The sequence below is a fragment of the Bos javanicus genome, chromosome 8 (genome assembly GCF_032452875.1).
Source record: "Bos javanicus breed banteng chromosome 8, ARS-OSU_banteng_1.0, whole genome shotgun sequence".
NCBI classification, from domain to species: domain Eukaryota; kingdom Metazoa; phylum Chordata; class Mammalia; order Artiodactyla; family Bovidae; genus Bos; species Bos javanicus.
The window spans coordinates 25,488,341-25,505,964 of NC_083875.1; the positions used below are offsets into that span (position 1 = coordinate 25,488,341).

At 35.3% G+C, this 17,624-nt stretch overlaps 1 protein-coding gene across 4 annotated transcripts in view; it reads right to left on the reverse strand.

Moving 5' to 3' along the window:
* Positions 1–17,624, reverse strand: part of DENND4C (DENN domain containing 4C) — a 117,521-nt gene that overhangs the window by 38,069 nt on the left and 61,828 nt on the right. For all 4 annotated transcript variants that reach the window (XM_061425200.1, XM_061425199.1, XM_061425201.1 and 1 more), the window contains 9 exons: positions 17,581–17,616; positions 17,361–17,491; positions 15,380–15,512; positions 13,032–13,238; positions 6,719–6,847; positions 6,390–6,534; positions 5,968–6,114; positions 1,521–1,631; positions 296–442 (listed from right to left, as the gene is read on the reverse strand). In XM_061425200.1, the coding sequence (XP_061281184.1) occupies positions 296–442; positions 1,521–1,631; positions 5,968–6,114; positions 6,390–6,534; positions 6,719–6,847; positions 13,032–13,238; positions 15,380–15,512; positions 17,361–17,491; positions 17,581–17,616 (1,186 nt within the window). The remainder of the gene's footprint in view (positions 1–295; positions 443–1,520; positions 1,632–5,967; positions 6,115–6,389; positions 6,535–6,718; positions 6,848–13,031; positions 13,239–15,379; positions 15,513–17,360; positions 17,492–17,580; positions 17,617–17,624) is intronic.

Consider the following 17,624-nt stretch of genomic DNA (forward strand, 5'->3'; position numbering starts at 1 on the left):
CACATGCCGAGGGGCAACTAAGTCCAGGTACTGCAACTACTGAGCCCACACTTTAGAGCCCAGGAGGTGCAACTACTGAGCCCATGTGCTGCAACCACTGAGGCCCGCATCCTAGAGCCTGCTCTTAGCAGCAAGAGAAGCTGCAACAATAAGAAGCCTGCGTACAACCAGAGAGTAGTGTCCAGCTCGACACAACTAGAGAAAGTCTGCATGTAGCAACAAAGACCCAGTGCAGCAAAAAGATAATAAATTAATTAAAAGAAAATTACTTAATAACTTAAATGCAAACACTTACCAGTGCTACTTTTTCTGCCGTTGATATCAAATATACCAGATGGAACTTTCACAATACTGCTGCCCCACGCAGGAGGTTCACCGGGACTCTGGGGCTCTGCACTAGGTTGAGAATGTTTGGCCACAACAGCAGAGACATTGCACACCTCTGGGAAAAAATATTTGGACATTATCATTCCTATTTTCACCAGTACTGAACAGAAACAGTACTTTTAAATATATCTTATGGACATTTTTTTCTATGTGGAGATGAATACATGATTATTTTATTACTGATTTATTCTGATTTATTTTATGCCATAAATGTTGCCAGTATTGACTGAAATAAATGCTTTATTTTAGCATTCATAATTCTAACTTGAGCATTCCTGAGTGAATCAATTAAGACTGGCCTTTCGTCACATTCCTCATCACTTCTCAAGTAGGAGAGGGGCTTGCTTCTGTATAATTCTGGAGCATAAAATAAGTGACACCATTAAAGAAAGGGAACTTTCGTGTAAGAGGACAAGAAGAACATCGTGTTATCATAAAGCCAAATAGTCCTCCATATTTTCTTAAAGTGATTACTAGAAAACATTTCTATCTCAGTGAGTACCCTAAAAGAAGAAAAACTACAGACTATATTGGAACTTACAAATGAAAAATGTCAACTTAGATAACTGAAGGACTTCTAGTGAAAGAGCATTTTAAAATAAAAGGTACACTGGAATACAAGTTTGATGACTCAAAGTTTAGTCCTGGTTCTGTCACGAAATAGTTACTTTACACTGGCAAATGAATACCACGATGGGTTGCACTTTCCTACAAAACTGAGGGCTGACCTTCAGAGTCTCTAAAAATCTTTTAAATTCTAAAATTCAGAGACTACCAAAAATCTATCATATATGACAGAGAGTTTGTGCTAAGTCATTTCAGTCATGTCCAACTCAGTGCAACCCTATGGACTGCAGCCCGCCAGGGTCCTTTGTCCATGCACTTCTCCAGGCAAGAATATTGGAATGGGTTGCCATGCCCTTCTCTCAGGGGATCTTCCTGACCCAGAGATCGAATGTGCTTCTCTTGGTCTCCTGCGTTGGCAGGCAGGTTCTTTACCACTAGCGCCACCTGGGAAACCCATAGATAACAGTACATAATATTCTGAACATTATCACCAAAATTATCAAATAAGACTTTTAAATAATAGAGGTAACTCACTAAGTAAAGCTAAGTAAATATCAGTACTTAACCTTCTGTTTTAGTTATTAAGTCTCCTGATATTTGTTCTTCAGGCACATGAATTTCTGCATCATCCTTTAAAAGTTCATCCTTAGACCCATAGCCTTGGTCAGACTGACCACCTGTTAAAAAGAATAAAGGCTGACATATGTTTTCATATATTTATAGTCCAACTATAAAATGTCAAAAGGAAATTCCACCAACTTATGCAATTCAACTTCTAAAAAGAAAGAAGAGACGAAAGCTCACAAAGCACACAAAACATTTTACAACAAAGATAAGAAGCAAAGAACAGCAGAAAGGAATTTCAAAACTAAAAACCATTACATACTTGAAAGCAATGCATCTTAATTTCCTCATGTATAAATTAGTAGATTTGGATGCTTTGAAAGTTTCTTTTGGAGTGTATTTATAAAATGCTACCTTTTGTGTTAAGACAGAAGTGGAAATAAAACATACACCTGCTTACTTCTGCAAAAAGAAATGCAAGAATAATAAGCCATAAAACAATAAAACTGGTCACCAACAAAAGGTGAGGGGAAAACAGGATGGAAGGGATAGAGAAGAAACTGCTCTAACTACGGTTATCATATTGCTTTTTTATTTTTGGAAACATAATTTCTACATATTCAAAAATTAAATCAGCAAAACTGCGGGTGGGGGTGCAACTAAAACTGAATGTGCACAGAAACAAAAGAAATCAATTGTTTATGTGCAACATAACCACACTTAAAGGATGGGAGAGGACTAATCCAAGTAACTTCTAATACATTATTTTGAGTATACACCCTAAGCCTGAGGGATACTAGTCAAATTCTGAACTCCTTCAGTTTGTTCCTCACAGGGAAATGTGTGTAGCAGTGCTGAAACAATATTATGTGTACCAGAAGACTGAGCAATTGAGTAAATGTGATGATGTTGGGAACAAAGATTCTTACTATGGAAGAAGAGAGATTTTTTACAAAAGAAAAAAAAAATGACATGCAGAAAGGCAAAGAAAAACTTGTGTAACTGAGTTGGAATTAGAAGTATTTCTAAAATAATATAAAAAATTTTCTAGCTCTGCTGAAAAAGTCTAGACCACCACCCTGGAGGGAGTAAGCATATCTAGGGCCCAGATCTTGGTTTCTAAAATCTATTGCCCATTAAAAGGAAGCTGAGATCCTTGAAGAAATGGCTGATTCCAGAGCTCAGGCAGGGAAGGTACAAGAATGAGCTAGGAACACTTTGTTATGTAAGAAAGCAAGTGCTCAAAGACACGAGAGGACATTTCTAAAGGACATCCACCACCTTACAACCATCACAGCAGTAAAGACTGGTCCAGGCAAGAATCATCAATGGATGCTAAACTTAAAAGGGGAAGTGTAATGAAAAAGCACATATTCTTGCATAGTCTCAGAGTATCTCTTCACAAGTGGCTTATTATCTGCAGGAGGGCTAATAGTAACTAACAGAAACCAAACACTGACACCAAGTAACCAAAATCAACACCACCAAAGAGGAACAGACAGAACTGTGGCCTCTGAGATGTGACCGTCTCAGAAGGCTATAACAGCATTTCTGTATTTCTGTAGAAGAGCCATGGGTGCATAATCTAATTTAATCACAGGCAAACATCAAACAAACTCAAATTTGGCAGCGTTTCACAAAATAACTTGATTTACTCTTCAAAAAGGTCAAGGTCATGAAAGACAAAGAAACAGTGAGGAACTATGCTGGTTGAAGGTGACTAAAGAGAAGGAGTTAAGTACCATAAAGGAGGTTACAAATGACCACACTGGGATAACAACTCTACATTAAAGTGGTATACAATGTTTCCCTGAGTCAGTAAACCACACTGCAGTCCTGTCAGAGCAAACACAACTGCAATATTAAGAGGTAAGAGGGCAAGATGTATGCAATCTGCTCTCACATAATGGGGAAAAATGTGTGTATGCATATAGAAAGAAAATGATAAATGTGTTAACCTAAAAGTGAATGAAGCTAGATAAAAGTTATTCAAGAGTTTCTGGTAGTACTCTTGAAACATTTAATAAGCTTAAAATGATTTCAAAATAGTTTTTTAAAAGTCTACTTTGGCTTCAATGTTCCATCATTTTAAGGAAATAAATTTAAGGAAATAAAGGCAAGTTCCTAGGGAAACATTATCAAGGATGTCAATGAAAAACACATAAAACAAAAAATATAGTGACTTCCACTGTCTACAACTTTTTATTTTTTTATTTTTTTCACTTTCTGTCACTCTTTAAAGTGCCATTGAAACTATGGGTTTGCCAATAACAAAACAATCAAACAAAAAACTTGCTATTTAGATCACCAACAAGGACCCACTGAATAGCACAGGGAACTATGCTCAATATTTTTTAATAACCTATAAGGGAAAACAATCTGAAAAAGAATATATATATATAACTAAATCATTGTACATCTGAAATTAACACAATATTATAAGTCTACTGTACTTCAATCTTTAAAAAAAATTTTATGAAAAATACTGCTATTAAGAATGACTACGTTCAGTCATTTTCTTATTGGCCCTCAGAAAGTCTGGTAAAACATTATGGTGCCATGAAACGGACACTGGACTGGGAACTGAGTAAACTGATTAAACTCAGATATGCCTTCAATAAGCTAACTGACTCAGTATCAGGTACCAAATGGAAAGATTCTATGAGATAATCCTTCATGAAAAGAGTAACTTAAGCATCTGGGCTGGCGGTTTCCAAAAGTATCAGATGACATCACCAGAAACTCTACAGAGACATAATCATGGTAAATTCAATACTAGAGCTTCAGTCATTTGAAATGTAACTGAAAAGAAATATATGAAATAGGGATCTGAAGTTTCTTCCCCAGCTGGGGAATACAGAATCTTCATGCAGTTTCCCAGTATTACTAGATCTTTTTTTTCCCCTTAAAGGAGACCAACTTAATAATCTAGAGAGAGAAGGAGAGTGCTTACTATAATAATAATTATTATTGTAAGTGGTAAAATGTTTTCATACCACAAATTATTTTCTTGGTTTTTCACAAATGAAATCAGTTTATTCTGTAAGTACTAGGAAAAAATATACGGGAAAATAAAATAAGGTGGTTTTCAAATTAAAGTCTAGTGAAAATTCCTACATGTTGAAAGAAATTTAATTTACAAACAGGATTGTAACTTATAGTTTTATGTTGATTTTCACCAACTTATACCTGCTTCTGTAATCATGGGGGTAATTTCTAGCACAAGAATCAGCAGATTAGTTTTAGCAACCAAAACCTACCTCAACACCTAGAATACTGAAATCTTTAATGCCCATAAAACTATTTGACACAATGATACTACAAATCACCCTCAAAATAAGAATTGTAGACAGGCATAGCATATTTTCAAATAAGATAACAAATATGCTTTGCAAGTTAATCATAAAGTTACTTGGGCATTTTCAGTAGTACATATATGATTATACAGAAGAAAAAGCCAAGAAAACTGAAATTGTTTTCTACTTGTAAAGGTACTTAAAACCAAAGGCCTTTCCCCCACCCATGCATGTCAGCAAAGTTTAACCTAATAAATGGGAAATTACCTGAAGTGGTTAACATTCAAGGGTAGAATTAATGCACACGTGTATCCATAGCTTCACGTCATACAAGTCTGTCTGCACCCCACACCATAACAGCCAAGGACAAATGCAGCACCCAGAAACAGCACAGAGCATAAAGCAGAGCAACAAAGAGCAGAGAAAAGGAAACTTCAGTCATTGAGACAAGTTCATCAGATGAAGCACAGGAATTAAGACTCAGAGTTCTTTATAAAGAAAAGCTTGAGATACTAATTAACAACAAAAAGAAAAAACACAAGAAGGATGTGCAACACACATGTAAAATATGCTACTTTAATTAAGCTTATTTCTAACTTCAGAGGATAGAGCTTTGAATGCCCATGGCTTTGTATGTAAAACTACAAAACTTCAGCAGTTTTGCAGATTTTAAAAAGTGTCATTTAAGGTAATGACCAAGCAAAGAATACTTTTTTCTCATGGTGTGTGACTTCTTTTCATTCCTTTTTAATATTCATAATTCAAATATTTAATAACTATTATCCACTTAATGAAAAAAGGACTTGCAATTTGCATTACTATCAGTCAACTTTCTCAGCTCACAATACTTAAAACAAAAGGCCTATTATATAATTCCTACCAATTATAGCATATACTTGCACAAATTAATGAGAACAAACACAAAGTACCATTGAGAGCCTTTTGTACAGCACTCCGAAGTTAATTTTATACTACAGGAAATAAAGAGACATGGTCTGCAGCCAGAGGTCTACCTTCTCCCCTTATTTATACATGGTATTTTTAAGGTACTCGTACTGCACGAGCTTGAAAGAGGAAGGTAAAAGCTTTTTTGAAAAATGGAAGACTTAACGTGAGAGTTAAGTGAAGGGTTAGTGAATCCAGATTTTAGTACCTGTGCTAGAGTGATTGTCAGTGGAATCAAGCCTGATTAAATCTCTGACGAAGACTGTGTGCTCCCCACTGTTAGCATCGTTAGAACTATCCACGCTACCGTGGCTCACCGTGTCCCCATCACTTCCACCTGTGGCATTCTGGGGAGCTGAAGACAAGCACAACAGCAATTCAGTAACTCATGCACTGGTAATCTCTGAAACTAAACATGAGTGACTCACAGTTCTTTTAAAGTTGCAGAATACTTTCTAAATCTGTGAGAGAAGAAAATAATTTGGGGCTAAAGCAACCTCTATCTTTAGTAGTATATGAAAATATCAACTAGAATTCACCTCTATTTTCTGCCTCATATAATTAAAAATTCATATGCCTATAAAACTTATGGTTCAGCAAGAAAGTTATCTTTCCAATCACATGTATTACCTGATATTGAGGAGACCTGTGACTTTTGCACGGTATTTTTAAGCGGCTGCCTAAACTGTGCCAAGCCACGTACCACATTCCGTACCTTCGTCCACAAGAAGATACCACTGCGGGTACTGCTAGGCCACGGGCTCTCCAAAACTACCTAAAGGTAAAATAACGGTTAAAATAATGATTATTAGGAATATTAAATTTTTAAATGCACACACATATAATATATACAAAAGGAATTCTACCCCCAAACCTCTAAGTTTTCTAAATAATAAAATGTGTAGAAATTTATCAGTCTTAATAAACAGCATATATTGCCTAATGTCAATCCTACTTACCTTATTATAATAGCCATAAGTAATAGCATTTGGCTTTATTTTAGCAGTTTTCATTTCAAATAAAACTCTCACTGCTAAAACAGGATGACCCCAAAGTCCACAAAGTTGCATCACTACTCGATAGCACACCTAACAAAAAATAACATCAGAGCATTAGCATATTAGTCTGTGCCTTGTAAAGGTTTTTAAATGACTTCACTCAATTCCTGTCAAAGTTATCAAGCAATAGTTATTACTCTTTTGTCCTTTGTTCTGGTTTGAGAGTCTCAGTAAACTATTCTAAAAACCTATTCATTAATGGAAGTACCAGCACTATTAACTTCTCCATATAAGACCTATGGGCACACATAACATTGGTTTCAGTAACAAAATTTACACAAAGAGACCACTATTATTTTCCATAATATGAGAAGGAATTCATTTGCACAGTATTTTTAAGCGGGTGCCTAAACTGTGCCAAGCCACGTACCACATTCCATACCATTTTAGAATCACACATGACTAAAATGACTCTCTCCTAAATCATGTTTTATATTTTATGCTAAAGGAATTAAAAGCAGCATCTCTAGGATGCCTACATAACAAAAAGAATTCTATAGACCCAGGTCTTAAAAAAAGAAGAAAGTTGAAAACACATCAGTTCAGTTCAGTTGCACGGTCACGTCTGACTCTTTGCAACCCCATGAGTCGCAGCACACCAGGCCTCCCTGTCCATCACCAACTCCTGGAGTTCACTCAGACTCACGACCATCGAGTCAGTGATGCCATCCAGCCATCTCATCCTCTGTCATCCCCTTCTCCTCCTGCCCCCAATCCCTCCCAGCATCAGAGTCTTTTCCAATGAGTCAACTCTTCGCATGAGGTGGCCAAAGTACTGGAGTTTCAGCTTTAGCATCATTCCTTCCAAAGAAATCCCAGGGCTGATCTCCTTCAGAATGAACTCGTTGGATCTCCCTGCAGTCCAAGGGACTCTCAAGAGTCTTCTCCAACACCACAGTTCAAAAGCATCAATTCTTCGGCACTCAGCTTTCTTCACAGTCCAACTCACATCCATACATGACCACAGGAAAAACCATAGCCTTGACTAGACGGACCTTTGTTGGCAAAGTAATGTCTCTGCTTTTCAATATGCTATCTAGGTTGGTCATAACTTTCCTTCCAAGGAGTAAGCGTCTTTTAATTTCATGGCTGCAGTCACCATCTGCAGTGATTTTGGAGCCCAGAAAAATAAGTCTGACACTGTTTCCACTGTTTCCCCATCTATTTCCCATGAAGTGATGGGACCGGATGCCATGATCTACGTTTTCTGAATGTTGAGCTTTAAGCCAACTTTTTCACTCTCCACTTTCACTTTCATCAAGAGGCTTTTGAGTTCCTCTTCACTTTCTGCCATAAGGGTGGTGTCATCTGCATATCTGAGGTTATTGATATTTCTCCCAGCAATCTTGATTCCAGCTTGTGTTTCTTCCAGTTCAGCATTTCTCATGATGTACTCTGCATATAAGTTAAATAAACAGTGTGACAATATACAGCCTTGAAGTACTCCTTTTCCTATTTGGAACCAGTCTGTTGTTCCACGTCCAGTTCTAACTGTTACTTCCTGACCTGCATACAGGTTTTTCAAGAGGCAGGTCAGGTGGTCTGGTATTCTCATCTCTTTCAGAATTTTCCACAGTTTATTGTGATCCACACAGTCAAAGGCTTTGGCATAGACAATAAGGCAGAAATAGATGTTTTTCTGGAACTCTCTTGCTTTTTCCATGATCCAGCGGATGTTAGCAATTTGATCTCTGGTTCCTCTGCCTTTTCTAAAACCAGCTTGAAGATCAGGAAGCTCATGGTTCACGTATTGCTGAAGCCTGGCTTGGAGAATTTTGAGCATTACTTTACTAGCGTGTGAGATGAGTGCAATTGTGCAGTAGTTTGAGCATTCTTTGGCATTGCCTTTCTTTGGGATTGGAATGAAAACTGACCTTTTCCAGTCCTGTGGCCACTGCTGAGTTTTTCAAATTTGCTGGCATAATGAGTGCAGCACTTTCACAGCATCATCTTTCAGGATTTGGAATAGTTCAACTGGAATTCCATCACCTCCACTAGCTTTGTTCGTAGTGATGCTTCCTAAGGCCCACTTGACTTCACATTCCAGGATGTTTGGCTCTAGGTCAGTGATCACACCATCGTGATTATCTGGGTCGTGAAGATCTTTTTTGTACAGTTCTTCTGTGTATTTCTTCTGTGTATTCTTGCCATTTCTTCGTAATATCTTCTGCTCCTGTTAGGTCCATACCATTTCTGTCCTTTATCAAGCCCATCTTTGCATGAAATGTTCCCTTGGTATCTCTAATTTTCTTGAAGAGATCTCTAGTCTTCCCATTCTGTTTTCCTCTATTTCTTTGCATTGATCACGGAGGAAGGCTTTCTTATCTCTTCTTGCTATTCTTTGGAACTGTGCATTCAGATGCTTATATCTTTCCTCTTCTCCTTTGCTTTTCACGTCTCTTCTTTTCACAGCTATTTATAAGGCCTCCCCAGACAGCCATTTTGCTTTTTTGCATTTCTTTTCCATGGGGATGGTCTTGTTCCCTGTCTCCTGTACAATGTCATGAACCTCATTCCATAGTTCAGCAGGCACTCTATCAGATCTAGGCCCTTAAATCTATTTCTCAATTCCACTGTATAATCATAAGGGATTTGATTTAGGTCATACCTGAATGGTCTAGTGGTTTTCCCTACTTTCTTCAATTTAAGTCTGAATTTGGTAATAAGGAGTTCATGATCTGAGCCACAGTCAGCTCCCGGTCTTGTTTTTGTTGACTGTACATAGCTTCTCCATCTCTGGCTGCAAAGAACATAATCAATCTGATTTCGGTGTTGACCATCTGGTGATGTCCATGTGTAGAGTATTCTCTTGTTAGCAAAGGCTTTGCTGAGAAAATGTGTTTAGTGAAGAGGGGTAGAATTGATCATAAGAGGACAATCCAACTGGCAACTCCTAAAAGTTTAGAATCTCACATTTGGAAGACAACAGTAGAAACCATGAAGAACGAGACAGTAATTTTACGGATCCCTGGCAAAGAGGCTAGCCAGCTTACAAGAGCAGTGAACACAGCAGCCAAAAACTACTATAGCTTAATTTGAGAATAAGAAAATATAAAGAAAAAGCTACTCTTCTTGGGATTTGTAAAATGTCTCTATTTATAACAGGGTTGTTTAACAACTGTGAGCAGTAACATAAAGCCAAGTTGTGGCCTCTTAAAAGGGAAGAGAAAAAAGAATTGAGAAAGCATATTTAACTCAAGAGATGAAGGAAGGAAAGAGATGTGAAGAAGCAGAGGATCATAAAGATGTGTATGCGTGTGTGTGTGTGTGTGTGTACACACATACATATAGCTAGAAATGAAGAGTTTAATTCAGAAGCAGAAGAGTTCAGAAATTATCAGAGCAACTTCACAAATGACTAGGTTAAAGAAAACTCTTACTATATAAAAGACGCATGCCATGATTAAGAAGAATGTGGCACAAGAGAGTTCTTCAAATATCTGAAGTGTTGTCACTTCACTGACAACTTCTGCAATGCCAAAAAATCCATAAGGAGGTGGAACTGAACTCAGCATAAAACATACTTTCTAACAGAGCCAGCTCAAGCACAGACAAGGTCCCATATGTTACAGACTTCCAACATCTCAGGTTTTATGTTGAAGTTTTACTAAAATATCTTCAAGTTCTATTCGACTCTAAGATTCTATGAGTCATGAAGAAATAATTTACTTTCTGTGTCAAATTGGGATTAATCTGGATTTCCTAAAACCATTCTCAAAAATTTATTCTGAAGTCGACAAAGTATTCCTTCAAACTTCCAGGCTTACTTGTATAAGAGGCAGACGCCAAACTAAAGAAACAGTAAAAATGTCAGGGGTATAATTTTTTAATTGCAGTATGTTGTTGCCTACAACATGATACCTTTTGGATATCTATGGTAGATAAAAGATGGCTACAAACTCTTTACTACTCCTCCCATTGAGAGGGCTCTGTCCCTTCTCCTTGAATTGAAGGGGAAAGCCTCTGAGATTGCATGACCAATAGGATTTGCCTGAAGTGACAACTGTACCAGTTTCCTGGTTTAAGCCTTAAGAAAGGTCAGTTTCTACTTCTCTCTCTTGAAACACATGCTCTTGGAGTGCTAAGCTATCATAGGAAAAGCCCAAGTATCACATGGAGGGGTCTGAGACTATATGGAGGAAGAGCGGTCCATCTGAGCCTGGTTTTCCAGATAACCTTGCCAAGGTACCTAGGCTGGTATTTGAGTTAAGCTGTCTTAAGTTTTACAAACAGAACATGCAGATCACAAAGCTGTCAAATTAAAACAAACATTAAGCATATGAATGAGACAGTGGTTTCTAATGGAGTATGAACCTAAAAATCAAAACCACTTACTTGCTAGGTGGGCTTATATATGTGTCATTCATCTAAGTTTCAAATTTTCTTTCTTTGTAAAATGTAACATTATAATATATAATTGCCTCAAAGAGTTGCTGGGAATACCAAAGGAAATAATTACATAAAAATATTGTGAAAAATTTTAATGTGCAATCCTATATGTAATCAATAAATAAAATGCATCAAATATGTCAAGCAAATATATATCCTTAAAGTTTTAAAATAAACACTTCTTTCTTCCAGTTGTAGAGATGTAATTATCTCAGGTGACTACAAATCTGTCAATATAACTTGTTATAAGTAGGAATACAACAAATTAACCTCCAAATTTTAAGCCTATCAGAATGTTTATTGGGAAAATAATCTAAAAACATTTTTTAGCTTACTAGTCGTATCTGCTGCATGTTAGAAAACAAGAAAATGTAATTACTTACTTGTAACTACCGTAGAACCTTAACACATACATATAGAGGAAACAACTTTTCAGGAAATTTGTCTTATGAACTTACCAAAGAAACTTAACCAAGTAATGTGCTGTGACTTTACAGTGCAGTAACAACTAATACTAGCTCTCTCATGGAGCATATTTTAAAGCACTTTAAAAATATGATATGCTTTCACAAAGTTGAAATATATCCTAAAATATATCTAAGATACAAAAACTAACTCTATCAGAATAAAATTTTAAAAACATATGAGGTACAAAACACTAATACTGATCAAACACTTTTAATTTCCGAACAGTTTTATAAACATCAGATGAGAGAATATGTAATCAAATGTGAGAATGGATATGTTAGTATTTGTTCTGTAACTCTGTATTTGAAGTTTTTTATAACATACAGATAATACTTTGAGAAAAACAAGTTTAGTGTGGTTACAAGCATTATTAAATCTTAATAAGGTACATGCTTTATTAGATTCAGATCTTTTTTATTTTAAAAGAGGAAAAAATTAAACATAAAAATTACTCTATCACGTGCCCTTCTTCAATTATATTTCTCTTCAAATCTTGTGCTGTCTCCTTCTTCCCAAATACCCATTACTCTGAATTTTTATTCCAATTATATTTTAAATTCTAATCTGGTTCTTATATCATTTACAGTTATTTTAACACGAAAATAATTTTTTAAGGGAAAAACAATAAAGAGGAGAACTAAATCAGTAACTCAGTTTCTTCAGCTGTCTGTTGGATAACACTGCTGCCTATCTCTGAGGATGGTTCTGAGCCTGAAGAGGTTCAACACATTGTTGACTGAGCACTGACTATCAGGTACTCATCTAGACACGTGTACATTAACAGATTTAACCATGAAATTAACCATCTGAGGAAAGGAACTAAATATCACTATACTGCAGACGTTTCTATTACATGGAGCTACTGGCATCTAGTGGGTGGAGCCAAGGATACTGCTAAACATTCTAGATGAATAGGAAAGGACCTCACAATAAATAATTATGTGGGCCAAAATGTCAACAGTGCCAAGGCTGAGCAACTCAGACCTCCAGCTTCAGATACATAATATCTGAATCACAGATAGGTTATGTAATCCACCTACGACACAGGTCCTAAGTGGAAAGCCACTTACTAAAAGCCTATTTGCTTCTTAGTAAAGTTATCTCAAGAATAAAATAATCAATATTTTTTCTATTTATCAAGGGTAAATAATCTGGTCCAAGTAAGTCAATCCTTGTTGAATTTCAAAGCAATAACTTTTAAATAAATGTATTTAAAAATAAACAATAGGTATTAGCTCTATGAAACAGGGTAACAGTTTAATGAAAATACCTGAGGTTACTGAAAGCAACTGAGACCTAAATTTTCTTAAAAATATAAATAGAATTTATCTTAGTAACAACTCAGTGTTATACTTGCCTCATCTAGAGGATCCACATCTGTTTTCCTCATCTTAATAAGCACATCATATGCCTGCTGAAGTGCTCTGACCTTAGGATGAGAAACTCTAACATAGGCTGGGAGACAAATAAACCATAAACTGTAACAGTGACTGAAGAGACACTTGGCCCACTGTGGTGGATTTGTGTAACATCTCCTCGCCAACTTATGAGCTGTTTTTATCTCCTAGAAAGAGAATAAATAAAAAATTATGACATTCATTAAAAATTATTAGGATGACAGGAAAAATGAAAAGCAAAAAGGAGAGAAGAATTTAATGTAAAATTTGACTCTGAAATCAAGCATTTCATATTTTTGCTTTTGTGAATGGCTTCCTACTTAGTGCCACATGGTTCTTTTTATAGGAGCACTTTATACTGTTTTAACTATTTTTTTGGCAAGCATGCATCTCCCAAGAGAATAGAAATTCCTTAAAAATGGATATCATTCATGTGATAATAATATAATGGGTAATTAAGTGCTCTTCACAGATATGGCACTCAAATGCTTGATGAATGAAAGGGATTTAGCCATTCATAGCTTATGAGTTCTATAATATCATTCTTGAAAAGTCAGAGCCTTTTCACTCTTCTCCCAACTAAAATGTTTAAGATGTTCTGAGTGCTGAGTTATTCCCCAAGATTTATATCTACCTTCTGTGTTAATTCCATCACAGATTCTTTTAAATCACCTATTCCTTTGCAGGCAACATATTCTGAGAAAGACATCCCTACCTAATAGTTTGATAGGTATATTTTCTACTTCTGATTTTCATTCTGATTTAGGCGGAAGATAGAAAAGGCATCAAATCTGCTGAGCTTTATCGAACTCTACAGACATTCAGAAACTACAGAGCCCTCCACATGTCAGACTGACACTGTCAGCCTTGCATTACAGACCCCTCTGCTGGATGTGTTCTAAATAAACATACTGTTATGAGCTCTATTTCCGAGAGATGTGCCTGGAAAGAAAATTCTGGGGCAAATGAAATCTAGAGACTTAGTAGCAAAATTCTCCCATTTTAAAAAACTTGCCTTTTATTAAGCTGATAACAGTACATATATTTTTAAAAATTCCCCTCAGACACACTGAGAGAACTGTGTACTATATGAGATTAAAGACCACCTCAAGTTACCTCTAGGATTTGAGGGACTGCACTCGAACTGGTAAAACCGGAACTAAGAATTTCATTCTGAAATTTTCCATGTTTTGGAGACCCCCCAAATATCAGTATATACATATGTATATATATAAAGGATGTTTGATTTTAACTTGCACCTAACCATAGTTTAACTCTTTATACCTAAATCAAATACAGTATTAAAGCAAGATGTCGAGGTTGTCCTAAGTTAACTCCCTTTATAATGTAATATTCAGTATAAAATATATTTATACTAACCATGAGGAAAAATTAAAATCACAATGAGATACCACTTCGTATGCACTAGATGGCTAAACCCAAAAAGACAGACGATAACAAGAATGTGGTGAAATTCCCACTGCTGGTGGGAATTTTAAATGGTATGCCCACTTTGGAAAATAGTTTGACAATTTCTCAGGTTAAACACAGTGTAACTACATGACACAGCAATTCTACTTAGGCATATACCCAAAGAAATGAAAACATAACCACACAAACATTTGTACACAAATGTTTACAGGACTACTATGCATAATAGCCAAAAACAAAGAACCAACCACATGTACATGAATGGATAAAATATTCCACACAATGGAATATTATTCAGCAATAAAAATACGTGAAATACTGATACATTCTGCAACACTGATGAACCTTAAAAACATGCTAGGTGAAAAAAGCCAGTCACAAAAGACCACAAACTGTACAATTCCATTTTTATGAAATGCCCAGAATAGGCAAAACTAGAGAGACAGAAAACAGATTAATGATTGCCTGAGGCTATGGAGGATGGAGGAACTAGGGGAGTTAACAGCTTAGGGATGTGGGCTTTCTCTTTAGGGTGATGAAAATGTTCTATAATTGGCTGTGGTGGTAGCTGCACAACCCTGTGAATGTACTGAAAGCCAGAGAGTATACTTAAAAGAGTGAATTGTACGGCATGTGAATTATATTTCAATAAAGTTTTCTAAAACTGTATTTAGTTCCCAAGCTTCTCTTAGAACATAAACATAAGCATTCAAAACCTTCACCCTCAAATTGTAAGTAGGGTTGCAAAAAATCAATTTTAATTCATTAACAACCATAGTGGATCTTCAAATAATTCCTGTGGGTGATAAGTCTAAACTATGAGCTACATATCATATATACATAGTTTACATTTTAAATTAGATAAAGAATATCTGACCTGTTTAGTTCTCTTAGCCATGAGAGCTGGACTGTTTGTAATGCTACTGCCAGTAGGGTGTCTACTAAAACAAAGTTTCAACTCCTGTGGTCTGTCAAAAAGCTTAAGGTCCAGTCTTGGAAAGTATTTGTAACTAAAATAAAAAGCAAAAATAGAACTGCTGATTTAAAATACATTAACTCTTCATATTATTTCAGAATTTAGGTAAATATTTCTAAACCTCAAATGTAACCAACATTATTCTCCAAAATCCTTGTATACACATTTCTTTTTCAGATATGTAGGATGATGTAATTATAAGATAAGTAGACTATCTACATGGAGACTTTGGCTCCTCCCCATCCTATATGTTATTTTCAACCAATGCCTAAAACACAGAAAACCCTGATATTTTGACTTTGAAGAATTAATAACTCTTTCAACAGAACACATGTATTCAATGATAATTTATATTAAAACATTTAGTATATATATTTTGTAATTTTGTTTCTTTATAAAAGTACCTTGTATTCATATAAAAGGAAAAATGCCATAATAGTTTTATATTAGGGATGTACCATAATTTAACAAATTCTTTACTGTTTGAACATTTGTAGGTTGTTTTTCAACTCTGTACCTTTATCTTTGTGAATATTTTGCTTAATTTCTTAGAATAAGACCCTATAAGAGTTTTCTATGGTAAATGCCTATCAAGAAAATAAAAATTATTATAATCACTGTCAAATTATTTCCAGAAAAGTTATACTCATATCTTCAAGTTGATAGAATAAAAATGCTTCTACTCATCATTTGATTTGCATTTCTTTAAATACTAGAAAAGCTTAACATACTTTCATATTATTGACTATTGGGATTTCTTCTCAGAAACGGCCTACTTATTTCCTCTGGCCAATTTCCTTCTGAAATATATTACCTTTCCTATTTGATATACTTATCTGTCAACACCTGATTTACTTATTTGTCAATACCTGCATTCCAATGTATAGTGATTAAAGTCAAAGTAAAAAAAGAGCTCTCTTTCTATAATTGACATGCAATCAAAAGAGTACTTAATTAAATCACTCAATCTCAGGCATACAGTCTTCATTCTTATGTAGTCCTAGTAAGATTATATATTAATTTTATTTTTAGAAACAGTTCTTTTATATTCCCACTGCCCTAGAAATTCTTTTATGAATACAGCCTAAGAAAGTAACAGTGTGTACACACAAAGATATAGATAGCAGAAAACTACAAATGAATTCCATAGGAAACTAGTTTAATTGCATGCAATGTAGTTACTCAAAATGACATGGCACAAAAATATTTATTGGCATGGAAAAATGTTCAGACCATTAAAGGTACACATACATCACAACAAATATGTGCAAGATGAACTAATATTTGTTTTCAGTAAATTCAAATATATGTACAAAAAAGACAAAAACATATATATATGATTATTAACAGACATTAAGTATTAGTGCTAAAATGATGTGCTAATTATTTTTGTGTGGTTTTCTGAATGTATTAAAGTATTACCATGATCATAATAATAAACAAACTTTTTAATTTCTTAAAAGATTCCCATCCAAATTCTCTAAGTTTATTTTAATAAAGAGTGATTCCCGGCCCTCTACTTTTAAGTGATAGCTTACTAATGCATAAGAATTTCACAGTTTTTCACTGACAACAAAAACACCCCAAAAGGAGGGGATCCTCACAAACATTTTTCTTCTTCAGAAATGAAAATTTTAAAGATTAAAATGCGGTAAATGTTTAGGTTAATAGTGATCAGCATCTGGCTTCCCTTCAAACAGGGCAGTCCAGTTCTTAAATTACAATCCCTGGTGGTATCTCCACAGAATATTCATCTCCACCAGTTCACAGAATACATTTTGAAAATGACCTTTACAAATGATCAATATACGTATCTACTAATAGTTGCAAAAGATCAAGCTATTAAATTGTATCCAAACAACTTCAGAACCATTCCTGGTACCTGTACTTGGGTGACAGGTCCTTTCCGTCATCAGGAGGTGGCTCGGGTGGCATTATGAATACAGTGTGCTCACTTTTCTGTGAATCGTCTAGCTCTATCAATTTGGTATCTTCTGCTGAATCAACGTCAACCTAAAAATAATGGTTTTCTTCAATTAATTTGCATATCAGCAAGACCTGATTCTAAAATGTTGAAACTTGTATTTAAGAAAAAAATATACCTTGTCTGTTTTCTCTGTGCCTTTATCAGGAAACAACTAGGAAA